Raw genomic sequence first — 17,621 nt, 5'->3', positions numbered from 1 at the left:
GGTTTTGGGGTGACATCATAGTTGCCAATGGCAACGTGCCATGGTGCTTTTCACGGTAAAACTTCTACCAAATGTGGTGCGGAGGCAATAGCGACGAGTGCCTACTTTGCTTTAGTGAGGAAGGGAGTATTGTTATGCACACGATTGACTTCACGTACACGACCGTTAAGACGTCAGCATGATCAGGCCGTCGTGTTCAATCGAGATCTCACCCGCATCCTGACACCTTCGTCATGACTGTGTCGACGCGGCAGTGTTAACATTTAAGCTTAGAACCTATGGATGTCGTGCAGGATAGGGTGTTGCTTGCCATATCTATAGCAACGTGTGGTGGGCTTCAGAATCGAAATCCCATAAATCATGCGACACCTTTGGCCGTCTCATCAGTTTGGTATGCTTGTTCTCGCTAACGAGGCGTTGGCGCCCCAATAAGAACACCGAAGTACTCGCTGAGCCTTCGTTACCGTGTGGAATATCGCTGTTGCATTTCATCAGCACTGTTGCTGCGCATATGCGCACGCTAATGTCAATCAACAAGCGAGTTCTCCATGACGACAGTCATAAAATCCACGCGTAGTGTATAAAGCTTTCTATATAATCGATCATCGCGGCTGCTTGGGCATCGCTTTCACCTTCTCAACACCCGAAGGAACTAAAACAGCGGCATGACGTTGCGGTGGAAGAAGACGGTGAGGCCGAGCAGCATGATGAACACCTGGAACCACAGGAATGGCGACATCTTGATCTCCCGCCGCATCTGCATCTTGGCCACGCGCAGCTCTTCCGCCTCCTTGGCCAGACACGCGGCGCACGTGGGCGTCACGCCGATGGGCATCGCCAGGCGGTCCACGGGCGCGTCGCACTTCTTGCAGCTCGCCATCTTGGACACTTTGCCGCTCGCGATGTCCGCCTCCAGCTGCGCGCGCTTCTCCTTCTCCTCCTTCTCGCGGCGAGCGGCCACGATCTGCGGCCCGCGGATCAGGTTCAGGTACAGGAACAGCAGCGAGTTCATGGCTGCAGCAGCGTCGCCGACGTGGAGGAAGTGAAGCGGTCGCGGTCTTGGTGGTCTATTGACAAGTGAGACTTGATCGAAGGAGAGAGCAGTTGGCGAATCGTACCTAGTGCGGATGCATATATTAATCAAGTGGAACGAGGCGATGGGCTCATACTGGTGAAGTGAGTCGCTTTTATTCGCCAAATTCGACCGTATCTCTCGAACTGACATGCAAGCAGTTGCACTGCAACGTGCCTTGCAGGCGTCTTGTTGCCATGGATAAGCCTAGAAGCCACGCCACTCCATCTCGAGCGTGACGGAGTCGCAGTTGCCTTCGAGTAGCCAAGTGCCCGAATACTGAAGCGCGCGTCGCACGGGCTCCAAAGCAATTTGGATGCGGCCGATAGTGTCCTCGGTCTTTAGCAGGTCGCTGTCCATGATCACGACCGACAGCTCGGCATGCTGGTAGTCGTTCACCAGCAGCTCAACGCACTCGGGTGGGTCCCAAATCTATACAAGACACCAGGATCGTTCGCAATGAGATGCAGTACCTCAGCACAATTCCAATTAAAAGGGACACAACAACGTACCGGATTCAGCGTGTGGCGCTTGACCGAGCTCTGCTGGCGGCGACAGCCCACGCGGAACACGACATACGGGTCGCTGGTGCCACTAATATCCATCGAAGCCAGTCTTTTGGCACCGCAACAGTTTGATGATAATCGCTCCCACGTGAGTGACATCGTCGGGGAGCGCTGCTTCGTCGACATCCTGAACCGAACTCCCGCGTCGAGTAAACGGGTACCAAAACAGCTCCAACTCTGCTAGGCGATCACTGTCACACCCGAACGATACGTGCTCATTACATCCGACTCGCGGTTTTAGGTGCCCCAGATGAACCCACGCGGTATCAATGCGCTTTCGGGGCTGCAGGGCTTCACTGCTTTCAAGAGATATGCTCAGATCCTGGGTTTGAGGATCAAGCACCAAAAGCTTGTACGCTTCTTCACTAAAGTCGAAAGAGCTCTGACCGCGAACAGTTTCCGAGGTTGTGCTTTCCTTGCCCACACTAATGTTTACACGGAAGCTGAAGATCCCAGACCACCACGAGAGCGTCCTTGATGGACATACACTTCTCACCTTCAGTTCACGAATTGCGAGTATGCCGAGAGGGTGATTCGCAGTCATCGCGTTCATTTCCAGAATGTTGAGATCGTCAACAAGTGGGATCAATACTTTGTTGGGCCACAAGCAACGCCTCTCCATGGCCGAGTTGATGGCCTTGTGTAGTATTGGCGACAGTGCTGGCAGGTCCATGATGTTGAGGTGCAGCGTTTTCAGCTGGAAGTCGATAGTGGGGCTCTAGATAAAGCTGACGACCACCGCTCCAAAAGGTGGCCACCATGGAAACAGAGGTTTGAGTTCCGCTCGCAGCATCCCTCGAAGCACGATGTCCGATATCTCCACGTTCATAGCCGCATGCAGGAGTGGGTTGCCAAAGGCCAACACGACTTCCGAGTTCTGCGTCACGACGAGATCCACGTCCAGCGTCACTTACTCGTCGCTCGTCCCCTCCAAGCACTTGATCCCGTTGATTTTGGGAGCAGCAGTTCCGAAATTGAGGCTGCGAATACCGACCTCCGTCATCCCTACTGTCGGCTTAACGAGCTCCAGCTCCGCAACTAGCGCTTCTTTCATAGATCGTGCGACAACCACCTTCACGTACGGCCACATCTTGGCAACGACGAGATTAAGCCACTCGCACTTCTCCACGTCCGGGAACTTGACCCACCGAGGCAGATCCTCGCGCATCAGTTCGCTCAGTGCATCTCGATCCAGGCTTCGTAGTATCTGTAAGATTATCGAAGCAGCTATTGTCACGACAATAGCTATCTATGAGAAGGGAATTTCAACGCACCTCGAGCTTCGATCCAGTTGACGGTGCCGGGTTATTCCCAGCAGTTCTCTCGGTGGCTTTCAGTTGGAACACGATCGTCATGGCGAGCACCAGTACAGCCGCGCACAAGTGCTGCTTTGTGCCGAGGTAAAACATAACAGCGCTGCAGAGCACACCTAGAACTCTATCAGCAAGTAGAGCCACAGCGTGGTTCTTGACTCCGAGCTGGACTTGTTCCCTCGACGGAACGGCGTCGTGCATGCTCTCCACCACCGCAGTAGAAGCAGCAGATGAATCATCGGTCTCCTCACCCGCAACATGGTCTTGCTCATGTTCTTCTCCCTGCGTCGTGTCCCGGTGGGTTGCCTGGTGCAACGGCTGATCCAACGACTGCGGCGCTGCGCGAGCTTCCCGGCGTCGTCGCGCCAAACTTACCGCAAATGCCGCAGAAATCGCTGCTAGCGATACAGTAGACACGACCCAATGCTCACGGTTGCCCCTAAGACAGTTCATCGTCGAGGCCAAACTACTGCAAATGGTGACTGGACCTGATCACCCCGTTGGAAGTTGAAGTGGCACAAATCTGGCAGGTCACAGTAAGCGAGATAGTTGCCGTTTTCGTCCAATCATTTGAGCCGTGCGATCATTAGGCGGCGTTCCCATACAAAACTCTCGGAGGACGCGACGATGGCGGAGGTGATCGTGCTGAGCGACAGCAGCGACGCGTCACCCGACTGCGAGATGGCGCCCGCGTCCGCATCTGCGTCCCCCGTGACGCCGCGGAGGCCCGCGCAGTCCGTTGGCTACTCGAACGCGGTGGAGGCGGCGCTGGCGATGGCGGCCGCCTTCGAGACGCACACGCCCGGTAGTAAGGCGAAGAAGAGGAAGAAGGAAAAGGAGAAGAAGCGGCGCGTCACGCCTGCGCCTCCGCTGCTGTCTACGAAGACTAAGAAGTCCCATACTTTAAGTACAAACCAGCCGCAAGCTCCGGTCCAGCGGAGGCAGACGATGCCGCAGCCCGTGGAGAAAGATCGAAGACTGTCCGGCAGTCAAAAGTTGAAGCACCAACGACCTGCTAAGAAGTCCCGGGGAGCTAGAGCCAGATCCAGCAGCCCCAGCTCGAGTTTAGACTCTGGCTCTAGTTCGGACTCGGATTTGAGCTCTAGCTCTGAGCACCGCCGCCGCCGCCGCGCTGCTGCCGTTGAAGCGATCCGACGTCCAAGCAGTAAAGCCGCAGGGAAGAGCAACGGCAAGGCTCCATTGAAGAGGATACGAAGACCCAAGGATACCAGTAAGCAGCCTCGCGTGGAGAAGCGACAGAGAGAACGGGCTACGTCACGAGTTCCAGCTGCAAAACCGAAGCCGGTGGAGGTCGTGGACCTGTTGTCTTCTTCTTCGTCATCGTCGTCTTCTTCGTCATCCAGCTTGTCGGATTCCTCTATTGGCGGCCGGACTCGATCGTTTTCGTTTTCTTCCCTGTCGTCGTCCGGTGAGGACTCACCGAAATTGCCTGTGAAGACTGGAGACAAGCGGCTGGTGCTGAACGATCGTGTGCTGGGCAAGAGTCAAGCCCAGGCTTCTGTTCGAGTAGCAGCGGTGAATGATGCAGTACCAACTCGGCCGCAAATTTCGTCCCGAGAAGATAAGAAGGTCGCGGGTAGAGGGGCAGCGACACCGCGTGAATGCAAACGCAAGCGTGTACTGCCGCATATGCGGCGGAAGATGGCTGGTGGCGCCCAAGAGCGAGGCAAGTTGCCCGATGTCGGAGAGACGAAGAAGACACTTCATCCCAAGAAGCCTGTGACAAACGATGCGCGACAGGGGGGTTCTGTATCGAAACCTGCGCTTGCTACGCCGAGTTCCCCACTGTCGATATCGTCATCTTCATCGATTTCGTCGTCACCGACCTCGTCACCTGCGCTGTCGCCTACTTCGTCGCCGAGACTGCTGCCCTCGAGGAAGTCCGCAACAGCTCTGTTTCCCGTATCAACGGACCCCAGTCGCGACGGAAAGACAGACGCGCTCGGTCGATACCAGTGCCGCAAGTCTGCCCCGGCTAGTGCTATATCCTGTCGCAAGCCGAAGTCCCGCCCACCCCCAGCAGCTTCTGCACAGCCACTGGCATCACCGTCGCCATCACCTTCGCCGAGGAAGAAGCGGCGAGTGGCAGCCAGCTCGTTCTTTGACATGGATCGGGTTGCGCTGGACGACCTTCAGGCTCAAGAGCGAGAATTAGCTTGGATCCGATCTCATCGGAAGCAGGCGCAAGCTCAATCGCACCCCCCAAAGCCTGCTGCCAAGAAAAAGAAGAAAAAGTCCCCCGAAGTGATAAGCGTTGACGAACACTCGGATACGAACAGTACGGCATTCTCGGAAGACAATCAACAGAGTGACCGGCTCACTGGTGGAGCTGACGTCCATGTAAATCCTTCCGTCGCTGCCAAACTACTCACCGCCAACGCGCCCTCTCGTGCATTGCTTCACCCGACGTCATACCGAGGTGTTTACCTGCGCGAGGCTCCGTTAAATATCCTCCCGTTGCGCAGCATTTCGTTTGATACAAGATACGACCATCCGCTCACGTATTATGGTATGGTACTGCTGCTGTTTGACCCCAATCTGTTGTTAGCATGCTGTATACGACTCTCACTTCTGGCGTATTAACCTATTGTGCTATTGCCATGATCAATGCAGACCAAACCGACACGCTGGCATCTCAGTGCGCAATTCTAGAGAACTTCGGCAAGTCGACACAGTGCATTTCGTCTGTGTTCCCTAGCGAGGTGGCCAAGCCTCAGAGTGACGTTACTCGTGCAGTGGGCGCCTTAGTGTCTGCGCACCTTCCTGTCATCCGCAGCTGTCATAAACGAAAGGTGCAAGCAATTTTGGCAGAAGCTCGTCAGAAAATTTTCGCGTATCAGGATGCACTGCAGAAGAATAGACGAGTTCTTTGCCAGCAAAACGGTACGCATTGCTTGCATTGTATTACAACTATGACTACACTGACTTACTCACCGTACTGTTTCGATGTAGTGATGCCGCGTGTACTGCCTCGCAGTGCCGCGGAAAAGCACGCTGTGAGGAAACTTAAAATCACGCATCGCTCTTGTAGCATGGATGCTGGGAGTGTTTCTTTTCGGATCGGCCATGGTGATGGATTTGTGCGCGAGAAAACCATCTCATCGCTGATCCAGATCAACCGGGTCGAAGAGGTTCAGCCATTGCGAAGATACACGACCAGCATTGGACTCCGCGCAAACTATCGCGTTGACGACGATCCTATCCTGCGTTACACAGCTATTACACGACCAAACAGCGGGAGTGGCGGTGATGACGCCGCGAAGAAGTACGCCCTGAAAATTGGGAATGTGGCTGACGAAGAGGTAGCTGAATTCGTGTTACGACTGGTGGTGGGTTGTCTTGGCGACTCCGAACAGGTGTTCCAGGCGCTAAAGACTGAGCTGGACTTTTCGCAGGCGTACACTGCTTACTGTGAGCTGAAGAAACTGCACGATTCGCGGCAGCGAGCGGAAGCCAGGATCGAACGCATAGAGGAACTAAGTCATGATGGAGCGCAGGTTGCGGACCCCGATGTTGCAGCCATTGTGAAGTTGATGGAGCAGTCATCACTGTCAAAGAGAACCCGCAGAAAAGTTTTGAGCCGCCGATTGCAGCCGCCGATCCGAAGCCTCGTTTCTAGCTTTGTGGACAGCGTGTTGGATGAAGCAGTGGCGGGTATGGCAGCGCTGGGCTTACGAACGACGGACAGCTATGCCGAACTGGTGGACGTGTATTGCGGCTCCTTCTGCCGGATGTGCTACAGATACGCTTGTCACGAACACGGCGGTGACCACCCACTACCAGCCAGGCGTGTAGATCCTGTGTACCCTCGGCTTTGGTCTGCAGCTCCTAGTGTTCAGGGCATTGGAAACGTGGACGAAGTGGATCTGTTGGATTTGTCAGAGGATGAAGTTGTTTGTTTGGGCACGGAGCTGAACGGCGAGGTGAAGCTCGCAAGTGCGGCAGATATGCGCGGCAATGCGCAATGCGGATCTTCCGCGATGAATTCTGCCTCGAAGAAGAGTGCTAGCGTCATCGGGAGTGATGGACATATGAACGCGAAACAACAGCGGAGAGTACTCGCTGACCCATCGGAGTTCGTCAATGATTCGCACGTGCCGATGGTTACAACGAAAATGCGATTGTTCCTCTCCAAGGGCAGTGCCTGTAGCAAGCTGTGCTGGAAGAATGATGATCGCGTTACCAGCAACAAGCGAGCATCGTTGTCAGCAGCCGAGCTGGGTGTGGTGCGGAAACTACGTGAAACAATGGGCGACAACTCGTGCTTGCTGGCGGCCGTCGTCGGCTCGGCCTCCTGCACTGATCTGCACGAGCTGATCAGAAATGACAAAGCGAATGACCAGCGCCCGATGGCGGATGGAAGGTCGGGTCGCCGTATGCGTAGCTGGAAGCAAGGCCGCAGATCAGGTGGGAGCAACCATGAGTTGCTGCAGAGGACTCGCAACCAGCGTCTCCAGGACCGAGGCACAGAGAACCATGAGTACAAGCCGTGCATGCACGACGGAATGTGCGACTCAACTGGGTGCTCGTGCATGAAGCGCGACCATATGTGCGAGAAGGCGTGCGCCTGCTCTCGTGACTGTCCGAATAGGTGGGTGATGCGTGAAGTTGTCGCTGGTATCGAGCTCCTATCGGTTGAGCCAAGTCGTGCGTACTTGGCGGAGGGCGCTCACAACTAACCTAATGCGTGACCTGTTGCAATGATTAATGCAGGTTCGAAGGCTGTACATGTTCTCATGGCGAGTGCCAGACAAACAAGTGCCCATGTTTTGCCGCACTCCGCGAGTGTGACCCAGACGTTTGCGTGTCCTGCGGAGCGTGTGAGCTGGCTATCGACATTGCGAATGATGCTTTGGCGAATAGCAAGTCAACATGCAGCAACGTGAATGTGATCCGCAACAAGCATAAACGCTTGGGCATGAGCTTTTCTTCAATTCACGGATACGGCATGTACGCTCAAGAGGCAATCACGGCGAACCAGTTTGTGTACGAGTACACAGGCGCAATGCTGTCACAGGACGAGGCTGAGCGACGTGGGCTCATTTATGACAAGATGGAAATGAGCTACCTGTTCGATCTGAACGAAGACGCAGTACTGGATGCACTCCGCAACGGAAACAAAAGCAAGTTCATAAATCACGATGGTGACGCTCCCAACTGCACGGCCAAGGTTGTAAGCGTATGTGGTGTGCACCACATAAGTATTTGGGCACTGCGCGATATTGCTATTGGTGAGGAGCTGGTTTTCGACTATGGCTACAAGCGGAGTGTTGGTCCTGATTGGAGTCAGTGTCGTGCTGCATCAAAGGATACAACTTAAGGTACGTGCATAACCGGTATGTATCGGTTGTCACCGTAGATCAAGGTGTTACTTACCGGTATAATGGTGCGTATCAGGATTTTTTTTTAGGATAGACGACAGTTAAACTTTCATTCCGACGATACTGACTGATAATAGGCTCTCTTTTTTTCTTATACAGGTATTGTCGCAATCCAAGCAAATACACAAGACGCTGCACACAGTACTGCTTGCAATCGAATTAAGGACGTTGAAGGCTTAATTCCTTTGCAAGTTACATAGGTACGTGTGATTGCCACAAATTGCTATTGTCACGAACGACAATACGGACTCCAGTTCGAGTGTGAAGAAACTAACTGTTTTTGACGTGGTGGTGCCGTTCAAACTTCTCTGCCCTAAATGAACAGCACTGATTATTTTTATTCTACGTTTTTGTGCATTTCTAGGTGCTTTAAAAAAATGAGGCAACGCGGTGAGGAGGCCGATCGGGGTATGAAACCGATGCATAACACACTCAACGTACGTACAACTGTTATTAAGAACTTGGACCATGAGTATTAAACTATCACGAGCTGTATATTAACGAGTCCGGTGCTGAGTAGATCAATAACGACTTATACACGGATGTGTAAATCCCGCATTTTGATTGCAATGTAACGGAATCGAAGGGGTGCGCTAGTTCTATGGCAGCCGCAGTGGGAATCGACATGAGTTCGTGAGTTGCGTGTTATGTAATGAAGTAAAATTCGGTATATTTCGGTGATAATAGATTCAGATTCGGGCCTGCCACCGGGAGGCCAAACTGTAATCTGGGAATATCCTAGCTCTGTGTGCATGTGTGAAACCACGCGCAGAAGCTTACGTTGTAAGTGGATGTGTCACCCGGCACTAGCTTGTGTGACAAAGCCCGCTTAGATTTTGGCAAACCGCGTATGTGGATTGCCTCCGACGTGCTTGGTTCAGGAACAGTAATCCAATATCAGGGAGGGTGTGTCCAGCGAACCTGGTGGAGTCTCAAGTCTATAGAATCTGCAAAACCCAAGTCGGGCAAACACGTGGGTGGTGGCTACGATAGAAGCTGGACTGTACTTACTGTTGGCCAATGGCCGCCAAGTCCAGAGGTGAAGTGTGGAGGCCGCGGAGGCTTTGATATACGGTCACGGCTGTCGACCGAAATTCGGATGCATCAACAATGTGCTATCGGGATTGGTTCACGTCCCGTCCGCTTGTGCCGGTCATTGGGGCTGCCTTAGAACAGGATTGAGTGCGTGTTGGTTGGTCTATGCGAGATCCAACGACTGCAATAGATTCCTGTGCCACTGAGTCTGGCCCAAGTTCTGAGAACGAGGAGCTCCTGCTGGATCGTCCCCAAACTCCCGAAGATCCGGATATGCGTCGGCTAAGACCTTGATGGCTCAACGAAGAAGTCTTATCTGAACTCCGACGAGTTTCAACATGATCTTGCTGGACTTTGCTGAACTTGACTGGATTTGGCGGAAGTCGTTGACCACGTTGAGTTCGAGGTCCAGCGGAGCTTCGGAGGCTCGCAGTACTATTGAAGTTGTGCTTGCATCGGTTCGCTGTTGCTAGCCCCGTTGCGCCCAGATGACATGCCCTCTGTAGCCATTCACAAGCGCGGTATCTGTGTTGCTGGCAGTGATTATTCCCAGCGCCGGTCCCATCCGACTTATGCTCAATCATCTCTCAGCTTATATTGAAGCGCCGCACCCGAAAGCGCGAGCTGGTAGCTCGCAAGTCGGCCTTCTCGATGTTGTTTTAGTGTTTCCGAAGGGCGATTTGCACCTCCACTTGATAGGTTCATGGTTGCATGAGTAGGATTGAAATCAGAGTCAACTTTGCCCCGAAAGACGCACGTGTTTGGATTTTGTGTCATCACAGGTGTCATGGAGAGTCTCCAGTGACGTTCAAGGCCCCATATAGACGGTTTCGGCTTTTGGGCATGTACGGATTGTTACCCGTCGAACCGACACTCAGGGAGCGGCTCTCAAACCAGGCTCAAGTCAAGCCAAATCGTGGGGCTACGCTAGGTCGAGGATCGAGGGAGACGGGGTTGTGCGACCTCAGCTAGTACCGCCAAAGGAAGTGAAGAAGCCGTCAAGACCTGGTCCAATGTCTAGAAAGAAGAGTACAGAGTAGGTGTGGAGTGCCGTGTCTACATTGAAGGAATCCCGGAGTAGATTGGGCTACGATGCGTGCAGACTGGATCCTGTGATGTGGGGAGCAAGCTCCGTTTGGTGACACTGGGAAACATCTGAACTCGACGCGAAGTTGCTGTGGTTGTCTTCCGTCTGGGCCCAAAGCTTAGCGCTATGGATAGTTATTTAAGGGAACACAAGGGCAGTACCCACACGCCTCACCCGGTTCAAGTCCAAGTTCAAGGAGCGTCAGCGGAGTCTTCATTGCAGTCTAGCCGAATTCTTTCGGCTGTGACTTGGAGAATCTAGACCTTTACGAGTTCGGGTCTGGACTTGGTGATTCGACGTTTGGACAAGTCTATTCTACGTCAGGGGGAAGCCGTCCCACTGCCTCGCCACACTTGGCGTGGTAGAGCCCCAAACTTGAATGTGTATTCCTACAGCGCCACCTAAGCACGTTTGGTCCGCGTTGCAAACAACATTGATGCCATGTATTACACCGTCACCCCCACCATCTCGCTGCAGTAAACTACAAGGTACCCTGCGTCAGCAGGAGTAGCGGGCGCCTCCCCAATTCGTCCGTGCCCGTGACGGCGCAGAATGTACTTACGCCAGTTTCTAGATTTTGTTTTGAACGACCCTGAGCGGTCCCACAGGCACGGTATACCTCTAACGTCTGCGGCTTCAACGTGAACGACCCATTGTCGGCTCGTGGACTGATTATCCACCCCACCAACCGTTCTTTCTCCTTGAGCGAGAGGGGGAACCCGTGCTCAGCGGCTGCCCGCGCGTGTGAAAGCGAGTGCCCTACGTCTTAGGGCCTACACCTACCACCGCTTCGAGGGGTTTTGGCCTGGAAATACTTGACTACCGCTTCAGCCATCGCTGTGGAGTCTAGGTATCGTAACACGAGTGAGGCGAGGCCGATGAAACCTTTGTCGCCCAGGGGGGTTCGTATAGCACAGCCCAAGACTGTTCCCCAGGGGCAGACCCAGAGAATCGACTTGAGAGTCAACAGCAAGAAGATAGACCCAGAGATTCGCAGCCGCAAAGCTTTAAACCCTGAGAATCACACTCCTTGGTTGGCGTGGGTACCTTGTGTAATCCCTGTCGGCTCGTTTGTCTTCGACGGAACGGCACTCCACCGGTTGAAAATATAGCCTCGAAGCAGTGCGGGAGCGCACGTCTACTTCAGAACGCACCTCCACACCAAAAGGCAAACCCAGAGAATCAGATCCCCTGAAACCCAGAATATCACGAATTCAGGGTCCAGGATTTCAGTCAACTCTGGGACTTGGAACTCAGAAGACACCTTACCCAAATGCCCTCCTAGCTCGATAAAACCAACAAATACAGAGTATACAAACACTACAACTAGCCGTCACTTATTCTTTTGGACCCTTGGACGGTGGGTCACACACACACTAGGCTCACTCGAGTCTGAAATTCAGGGGCCTAGCTCCCCTGAGACTCACACAAACGCGCACCACCTCCAATAAAGGAGGAAAATACAATCACTATCAGTTACCTTCCCTTCACACAAGCAGTCAATACAAAATCCTGGAGGCGACTACCTAGCACCCCAGAATACCCTCTGGAATAATATGAAATGGGCTACCACGAGCACAGCAAGTGACCCAACTAGGATATGGAATAGATGGATCACCCCAGGAAGCTCAAGGCCGTCGCTGGTCACCACCTAACTGGACTTGAGTTTGATGGAGCCCACACTGACGGCTGTCCTTCGCTGTTGATGTGCCCTTAGCGTCCCGCGGTCGTAGTCTCGGGTCCTCCGGATTTCCGTCGGCAGGCTTGGCCGAAGTCACTTGCGCAGTACAGGGTAAAAGGAACTCTGTTTGGTTTTTATCAGCTACTTCTCTCTCTCTCTCTCTCTCTCTCTTCTTCGGGCAAATATCTTCTGTTCACTATGCTTGGGGTCAAAATGTCTTGTCTTGAGTATACCTTGGGATCAGCGGTCCAAACTTGCGATCGGCTTGCGAATCCATTGTCGCACGGCGTCGAAAGTGCCAATTGTGGGTCCTTAGACTTGGTTTAGTATGGTGCAGGACTCCCTCTCGACTCCTCGAAAGTATCCAGTCTGTGCATCCATGACGGTTCTTCAAGGTCACGCATCATTTGATTGCAGACTGGCTTCGAACTGACTCGAATCCCTGAAAACCAGGTGACACTCAGGGTCATCTTCTGAAATCCTGGGAATTCTGAGGAATCTTGGGGAACTGTGGGGATTCTTGGGTGTTGGCTCGGGAAACAGTTAAGTTCAGTATAGAGAGTCTGGATTTATGGTCCAAACCCAGAGAATCATCTTTGGAACTCTGGGTCACCTGCACTCAGGGAGGTGAACTCTGGGTCATCGTGCGGCACTCTAGGTTTCCGTGCGGCACTCTGGGTAACAAGTCTGCTGCAGTGCAGACTCGTGTGTATCTCCTCAAAACCACACTTTTAGTGGGTTTAGCGGCCTCCTGCGCATGATCATGGTAGTAGTGGGTTGATTCTCAGGGTAATTTGATCCTCTGGGGCACTCTGAGCCACAGCAAGATGAGGTGTACTCTGGGATACATTCTCCAGAGACACTTTCCGCCAGACTTTAGGCACTCATCGTAAGGGAAAGTCCGCGGCTGGACTGAGTGCTCTCTGAAATTCTGGGCGTGCACTCCCAGGATTCACACTTCCAGCCAGTTGGGCCCATCTGCGGTCAGACGCTGGATTCATCCCGAAAAATCACTTCTCTCCCACAGTCGCCATCCATGTCACACGGGTACAGCCGCGCCGTATCCCAGTCATCCACCAATCAGCATCCGATACAAACTCCAGGTCACAGAGGTGACGGCACATCGTCGGCAATTTTCTGGGGACCGCCTCGTGTCAACCGCCCCTCCTGGTCCGGGTCCATCAAAGAGGAAATCGCTCCGAACTGGTGAACCATGGCCAGGCCACAAAAACACACAGGTCCATCCACCGTCAACTTCGATACGGCCGTTGCACTCTGTCGACTCCCAGGGTTTCACTCGCTTTGGCGGCACCCTGTCTCCCCAACGGTTGGTCAGGACCTATCTTCAAGGTTCTCCTCTCAAACGCAAAACTCCAACGGGCAATGCGCGGTCACATAGCCATTTCGCAGATCGTCAACATGGCGGAGAGCGCGACTTCGGACGGCAAGCAAGCGACGGCGCCAGCTCAAGGCACGGCGCCCCCCGGCAGCACGCCACCTCCGACACAGCAGCGCACCGGCGACGCCCCTGCGAGCACCGCACCAGCAGGCGGCGGCAGCGGCCAGGCGGGTAACTCAGCGTCCGGCGACACTTCGACGGGCAGCACCAAGACGGGCGCGACCAAGCGCGTCTCCTTCTCCATAATCAAATCAAATCAAATCACATTCACGTTTTCCGTCTCCAATATTCACACATCCCGTCGATTTTCCCCAGAGTATCACAGTGTCACTCGGGGTTTCCCCTGAGTATCACATGTAACTCTGGGTCAGTGTCACCCCAGAGTTCTAGACTCATGGGTGATCATCTCCAGCCTGCATGGCCTGGAAACGGGCTCGCGCTCTTGCGCCTTGATTGAATTCGTAGAGCAGGGCACCACAGTTGAGCTTCGACACAGGTAGCCACTCAGTCTCGTCATATCCCTTCCACTTCACAAAGTACTCACGAATTCGTCTCGCTGTCCGAGTTCGCTTAATCCATCGCAAATCCAGGATTCGCTCCACTTCATACTCGTCGTTCGCAGCGTCGGGCTCCCAACTGTCTTCAGGCAACAGCGCCGCATCAAGGTCATCATTCTCGTCCACGTCGATCTCCACAGTGGGCCGCTTCGGGAATAGTGCTCTGGGTTTCAAACGGCTCACGTGTACCCAGGGATTCACGCGATATCCTGTGTTCTCGACCCTAAGTTTCACGCGGAAGTTGTCATGGATTTCCTGAATTCTGAAGGGGCCATGCCACATGTGAGCCAGTTTGCGGCTCAGCCCGGGCTGCACTTTGGGTATATACAGCCACACAGCATCACCGGCTGCGAATCCTGCCTTCAGTCGTTCGGACAGCTCTCTCCACTTCCTGGTTTGTTCGGCAGAGCTCGCGCGCTTGGCCTTCTTCTGAAGATCCTCAGCGCAAGCTTGTGCATAACTATAGTCACGCTGTAGCTTCCTGCGACACTCGTACGCAGTGCGCTCCTGGATACTCGATGGCCTGGGTCCTAACATTGCAGACACCGTGCCGTGTGCGTCCCAGCCGTGCACCAGATAAAACGGAGTGTCCAGGCGAGTGGCACCGAACGCTGTATTCAGGGCAAACATCAGGCGCTCAGCATGGTCGTCCCAGTCACTCTGGTCCGCCTCAGCAATGTACGCTCGAATGCTGCGCACGACAGTCTGCACCGATCGCTCCTGTTGTCCGTTCGCCTGGGGGCGATACGCCAGAGTGGCTCGCTGCTTGCTACCCAAACGTTCACGGAAGCGCGTGAACACCTCACTCATGAACCTTGGGACTTGGTCGTGCCTCAGCATCGAGCTCGCGCCGAATCTCCTGAAGACCTGCTCTTCGTACACTTCAGCGACATCTTGCGCCGTGGTGGAACGCATGGGTTTACACATGACGAATCCTGAGAACGCGTCCTGATAAAGCAGCAGGAACGTGTTCCCACGGTCCGACTTAGGCAAGTGTGTCGCGAAATCCATAGACACAACTTCAAAAGGGCGCCTCGGTTCGATGTTCCCAGGGGAAGGCCCTGGATTCTTAGGGCGCCCCTTGCTGCTGGCGCAATCCACACACTCTTTGACGAAAACTTCCACATCAGCGTACATGCCGTGCCAGTAGAACTCAGAGCGCAGCTTCTCGTACGTCCTTGTGATCCCCTGGTGCCCACCCTGAAAATCTTCGTGAGCGTAATGCAGGATATCCGGTCGCAGAGCTTTCGGCACCACGAGTCTGAGTTCGTCAACCATGTCTCGGGGTCGATCTCTGGTAGACGGACTCAAGCGGTACAGGACTTCTCTGGAATCCAACACGAAATCATCAGCGATCTTCGCGAGTTTCCTGGCTTGAGCGTGCGACAGCTTCGTCGTGTCTCCTTTCAGGAAATCCTTGAGTTGCAGCAGGTGATCATCTTTGTACTGGTGCACTTTGATGCGTCGCCAGCTTTCCGCCTGGTACTCCAGAGGTCCCATGGGTTCGCTTTGGGCTTCGATCTCCTGAGTTCGCGCCCGAGTCATTACTGCAAACACTTTGGCCGCCACAGGCAACGGAGCGCACTCAGGTCCAGGGATACCCAGAGTTTCGACACCCTGAGAATCACTCCCCTGAATTCCAACGTTCAATAACACCTTCGGTCTTACCAACTTCTCGTGAATCTTGGACACCAACTGCAGATGTGTTCGTTCGTCAGCATCCTCCACCTTCCAGGATTCACCAAGCGCGAGGGTCTTAGACGTCAGGTAGTCTGCGGCCTGGTTAAACTCTCGCTTGACATGCACCAGCCGCACAGACTTGAACTTCGTCTTCAGCACTTCATACTCGGCCAGCTTCCTCTGGAGATTTGGCTGATTGCAGTTGATGAGACCCTGGGCTTGCTGGATGGCAATCCTGGAGTCCCCAACCACAACGATGTCCTGAATTCCACGCTCAATCGCCAGAGTGAGGCCCATCAGAAGTCCATGGTACTCAGCGTCATTCACAGTCACGTCCTCCAGGATGAATCCCTGGGCATCCAGGATTTCCCAACCAGGGACATGCCACAGAATGCAGCCACAGCTCCCTTGTCGCGTGGAAGTCTTAGCGGCGCCATCGAAACTCAGAATACACCCCTCATAGTCCGCTTCCAGCATTTCCATACTGATAGGCACTGGAGGTTTAACGCGCCCCTTGGCTGGGATCAGGTTTTCAGCGATCTCATCTAAGTGTTCTCTAGGGGTAATACCCGCACCTAGCCAAGCCGTCATCATCCCGTTGAACTCTGCGCATCTCCAGGTTCCAGTGGGACAACTTCAGACCCCACTTCACCGTTCGACCGTCTGCCGACTGCGAGGTCAGCAACCACTTCAACACAGAATATCGCGTGTAGACGACGATCTTAGGGCTGGCTTCAACCAAAGTGCGAAACACCTCCAGGACTCTCAGGATAGCAATCACCTCCTTTTCCGCAATGTGATACTGCAGCTCAGCGTCATTCAGGACGCGACCTGTGAATCGAACCGGGTGCACAATCCCGTCGTACTCCTGGCCCAACACAGCAGATGCTGCCCACGGGTTTGCGTGGGGAATAATCACGAAGGGCCTTAAGCGATCAGTATGTCTGAGCAACGGAGTCGAAACAATCTTGCGCTTCAGGATTTCAAAGGCTTCCTGGGCTCTCGACAGGTCTCTCCTGAATTTCACTTGTTCCTCAGTCAGATCGTACAGGACGGCCGCGATCACGGGTAGGTCTTCAATGAACTTGTTGTAGTAATTTAAACTCCCCATGAAACTCTGGACACCTTTCAGTGTCGTCGGGAACGGCAAGTCTTGAACCCCCTTCGCGATTTTAGGGGTCGCTCGGATACCCTCAGCACTAATCTCGTGAGAGAGATACGGAATATACAACTTCCCGAATTCGCTCTTGGGAAGACTCACAGAGATATTCCAGTAACGTAGTCGGAAGAGCAGCGCGTTCAGATCCTGACACAGCTGCTCCCAAGTAGGCGCACCGTGGGCGATATCGTCGATATACGAGATTCGACCGAGGACAGGGCCCATCTGAGAGGGAGCCGGGATGTTACGCTGAAAAACAGTCATCTCATCCGTCAACACTGAAAGCCGCAGGGCATTTTCACCTGAAACTCTGGGTTCCCCAGAGTTCAACCCCAAAACGTCCAAGACATCCTGGTCAACCTCAGCTTCTTCCTCAGGGGAAAGCCGCAGAAATCCCCACAGACGGTTATTGAGAACTGCCTGGTAGATCAGCGGGGCGTTCGTGAGGCCAAACGGCATCCTGACCCACTGGTAATGCCCATAGGGACAGACTAACACAGAGATCAACTTGGCTCTCTCGGCCATCTTGATAGCCCAGAAACCACTCGCCATGTCCAAGCTCATAAACCACATCGCTGACTCAAAGCCAATCAAAAGATCATCAATAAGCGGTAGCGGGTAGTGCGAGAGCTTGATGAAGCCATTCACCACGCGGTAGTCGATGCACATC

The 17,621-nt window shown here is 53.8% G+C and overlaps 3 protein-coding genes across 3 annotated transcripts; 1 reads left to right on the top strand and 2 right to left on the bottom strand.

The window, feature by feature from the left end:
* Positions 1 to 652: 652 nt before the first annotated feature.
* PHYSODRAFT_499932 (hypothetical protein) lies at positions 653 to 1,012 on the bottom strand (the record flags this gene model as incomplete). Its single annotated transcript, XM_009528506.1, has 1 exon — positions 653 to 1,012. One exon carries the CDS (start codon positions 1,010 to 1,012, stop codon positions 653 to 655), a length of 360 nt encoding a protein of 119 aa, XP_009526801.1.
* A 267-nt stretch (positions 1,013 to 1,279) lies between these two features.
* On the bottom strand, positions 1,280 to 3,404 carry PHYSODRAFT_300710 (hypothetical protein; the record flags this gene model as incomplete). Its single annotated transcript, XM_009528505.1, has 5 exons — positions 1,280 to 1,504; positions 1,585 to 1,666; positions 1,698 to 2,354; positions 2,553 to 2,845; positions 2,913 to 3,404. 5 exons carry the CDS (start codon positions 3,402 to 3,404, stop codon positions 1,280 to 1,282), a joined length of 1,749 nt encoding a protein of 582 aa, XP_009526800.1.
* A 174-nt stretch (positions 3,405 to 3,578) lies between these two features.
* PHYSODRAFT_503583 (hypothetical protein) lies at positions 3,579 to 8,292 on the top strand (the record flags this gene model as incomplete). Its single annotated transcript, XM_009528504.1, has 7 exons — positions 3,579 to 3,826; positions 4,058 to 4,440; positions 4,501 to 5,481; positions 5,586 to 5,855; positions 5,925 to 7,563; positions 7,686 to 7,838; positions 7,896 to 8,292. The coding sequence occupies 7 exons, from the start codon at positions 3,579 to 3,581 to the stop codon at positions 8,290 to 8,292; spliced, it is 4,071 nt and encodes a 1,356-aa protein (XP_009526799.1).
* Between the last annotated feature and the right edge of the window lie 9,329 nt (positions 8,293 to 17,621).

This window comes from Phytophthora sojae (assembly GCF_000149755.1).
Source record: "Phytophthora sojae unplaced genomic scaffold PHYSOscaffold_4, whole genome shotgun sequence".
In the NCBI taxonomy this organism is placed as follows: domain Eukaryota; phylum Oomycota; class Peronosporomycetes; order Peronosporales; family Peronosporaceae; genus Phytophthora; species Phytophthora sojae.
This window is presented reverse-complemented; position numbering and strand designations above follow the sequence as displayed.